The 3,552-nt window shown below is 30.6% G+C and overlaps 1 protein-coding gene across 1 annotated transcript; it reads right to left on the reverse strand.

The window, feature by feature from the left end:
• Positions 1-1,533: 1,533 nt before the first annotated feature.
• On the reverse strand, positions 1,534-1,999 carry Tsp_03979 (hypothetical protein). The gene is made up of 2 exons (XM_003374743.1): positions 1,850-1,999; positions 1,534-1,737 (listed from the first exon to the last, which is right to left on the reverse strand). The coding sequence occupies exons 1-2, from the start codon at positions 1,997-1,999 to the stop codon at positions 1,534-1,536; spliced, it is 354 nt and encodes a 117-aa protein (XP_003374791.1).
• Positions 2,000-3,552: the final 1,553 nt, after the last annotated feature.

The following is a 3,552-nucleotide window of genomic DNA, read 5'->3' on the forward strand; positions in this document are numbered from 1 at the left end:
GTCGAAATGTCGAAAAAGAAAAAAATTACAGTAATCTGAAACGAACACGTCATGCAAAATCTAGTTTGAAATATTTTCGTTAAAATGTTACTTTTTATTATATGACAAGCTTTTTTTTTAAATTGTGAAAATTATTTATTAATATTAATTTATCAGTTTTGCAGTATTTATTTAAATTATTTAGTTATTTTTTATTAGTCGAACTTTTGAAAGTAGAAAAAAAAGATGGGTTAAAATTGGAATTGTTTGTATGGTTTTTTTGACAGTTTTTAAACAGCATGTTATTTTTTTATCTTTTTTCTTCAAATTCAAGTACAATTCAAAATAATAATTTAATAAATTAATAAATATTGTTTGTTGTTATGAATAAATATGTGCAAGCAGCGTCAATTGGAAAGCGTTGAATGAATGATGTCGTTTGATTAGGTTGATTTGAATATTTTCTTCTATGTATTACGTACGTGCGTGAGTGCGTGGGTGGGCGGGTAGGTGGGTCGAATACAGTTACAGTAAATTTTCAATTGAACACTGGGAAGGTGGAAGAGAAAGAAAATGGGGAAAATTTTTTTCTCTTTCATCTGAACAGGCTTCTTCTTTTGAATTATTATTTGAATTTTCAAAAATTTCCATTTTTTCTACTTTCAACCGTAAATTTTTGTTTTTTTTTCGTCCAATTTGAGCAGATTATTTTTGTTTTATTTTCTTTGCGATCAACTTTTTGTTTTCTACTGTTTTATTCAACTTGTCGTTCATAAATAAATAAATAAATAAATAAATAAATAAATAATGCAGAACATGTTGAGTTTGCTTAGCTTAGATTAGCTGAAATGAATGAATAGTTGACCAGATTTTTGCGTGACCATCTCTGATCACACGCGAAGCAATGCAAATTTTTTCCCGTCATTGGCCGACAGAACTAAACTGAACTGAACTGAACTTCACCGATAGTCGTTGATATTATATTTATTATTCGAAATGAAGCACTGTACTCTGTTTTTCTCTCATTTATGGAAACCCTATAAAACATGGCTTAAATTTGCACAATTTATCTGCATATTTATGCAAATTTAATTCATAATAACATTGATATTCATTGTAAAATTGTAAAAGACGAGAAATTGTGTGCATTTTCAACATCTTCGTCATTTCCACTTTGGGCAAATTAATTTGAAAAGTTAACATGCAATTTGAATGCATAATTGAAATTGCAAATCGCGAAAACTAACAACGTGACCTTCATTAAATTTTCATTTCATCTTTGACAAATGGTTTCCGCTCAGTTTAGCCAACTGTTGCTCTTGTTGTTATTGTGTTGTTGTTGTTTACAGCTAATTACTTTCTTCATATGTGAGAATCAATCGAGTTATGATTTTTAATTTTTATTCAAATTTCACGATTAATTTTCATAATCAATATAATAAATTTAATGCATTTTTTAAAATAGCTGATGACGTTGAAAGAAAGAGCACGTTGAATCGCCGCAAAAGCTGATCTGCGCAATAGCAAATTCAACTTTGTATATATTTTCTGTTTTCAATTTATTTTATTGTCTGTCGTCAAGTTGTAACTTTTAAAATGAAAATTTTCCATCATCATCATCATCATCACATTTGATTTTCTTTCGACAATATGTATACATTCAAGCGAAGCGAATTCGAACGGCAGCGCTGTTGTATGCAAATTTTTTCTCCCCTTCGTTTTCTCTTTCGTGATTGGTGTCGTTTTTTCTTTGCCAATCTACGATCAATTATTGTTATTAGTATTTTTTGCGATTGGATTTGCAAGTTCAAATTGAAAAGTGGAACAACAATAAATAAATAAATAAATAAATAAATAAATCCACTGCTACCATCGTCGATTTTTTGTAAAAATTTCTTCTCTCAGGGCGGATTGATTCACTTTCAAGCCGTCGAATAAACAAATTCGGTCGAATCCGCTTCAACGAATCGACCAAATTATTATTCACCGTCGACTTTTCTCGACCTTTCAGGCAATTCATCCATCCATCTTCATCGTCATTCTTCTCTGGGTAAATATTTATTTGCAAAATTAACAAACCAACTTGGAAAAATCTTTTCACATGGTGGTGATATATATATATATATTTTTTACTTTTTGTCAAAATTGATTCACCCATATAATTTGCTTATTAATATTTTTTTCTTCATTCATCATCCCATTGATATTCATTTCTCTTCTCGTACAAGTTGGCCATTTTGCCCCAACAAAAAACCAAATATGAATTTTTTTTATTTTTTACAACATTGTGATTTATATTCGCATCATATTTTACAAGCATTTGTGTTTACAAGTACAATGCAACAATTTGAGGTTGTTCCTTTTCGGTTGGTTCAGTGAAGAAAGAAAATTTGTTGGATGGATGCTTTGATGTCAATCAACAACATTTTGAATGCAATATGCAGTTAGTTTTATGTCAAGTTTGAAGAAAGATGCTAATTAATTAATAATATTTGCCTCAAATGTTTTCGTTTAATGTATATATATTATTCAGAATTATTAATGAATGATCTTTGACATTTTTGCAAACGATCAGATAAAGCAGAAGTTGGAAAATTTGAAAAAGAATAAGAAGAAGCAGTGCTTGATTTCAAATTTCTGACGTAACAGTGGAACAATAAGATTGCAGACTACTGCAAACAAAAATCACATACATGCATGCCGTTTGCCCACTTTGGCGATGCTTTTCATCAAACGAGACTGCTATATATTTATTTTTCATATTGTTTCTGAAATTCGAACTTTCTTCTTTGCAATTTCTTTGCTTCATTAATAATTATTCTTCAACATATCCAAATTTATTATTTGTTGATCATCTTGAACAAAACGTTTATTAATTTAATAATCGATTGATTTCTATGAACATTGAATTGGTGATTTTTGTTTCAGCATTTTTCTCAAAGAATTAAAAATTGAAATAGAATATATATTTTTTTCGACCATTGTAATATTTAATTATAGACGACACAAAGTGGACAAATGCTGTTGGTAATTTAATAATTGTTCAGCTCGTTTGCGGCTGAATCACCTCTTGGTGACAGAGTGTGACAGCTATGGCGTATCGTGTTCAGTTTACCAAGGTGGCAGATGTTTCAACTTCAGCTTAAGGTGGTGTTTTCTGCGTAAGCAGCTTTATCAGTCGCTTTCAGCTAAACAACAGCTAGGCGACCTGTGACTGTATTATTATTCTTATTATTCATCATCGTTGCTTGAACTCCACTTAGCATCCGCTTTTCCTTACACCAAGGCCTGTTTTTTGTCCTTGCCCAAACTTGAACCATACAAATAATGGCTTTTGTGTGTTGTCCGATTTGCCGGACTGACCGTTGATTGTTGTCGACACACCTATTTACATCTTTCGTTTGTTCGTCACTTCAATCCCCAAAGACGTTGCTGCGGAAATAAAAGCGAACTGCTTACTGTACATCTTACTTTTTCTCTTCAAATTCTTTTCACCATTTCAAATTATTGGAAATATACACAAATTTCAATTTTAATATCTGTACGTCAATACTATATTACTTATTGGTGGCC

Source organism: Trichinella spiralis (assembly GCF_000181795.1).
Source record: "Trichinella spiralis strain ISS 195 chromosome Unknown Scfld5, whole genome shotgun sequence".
In the NCBI taxonomy this organism is placed as follows: Eukaryota; Metazoa; Nematoda; class Enoplea; order Trichinellida; family Trichinellidae; genus Trichinella; species Trichinella spiralis.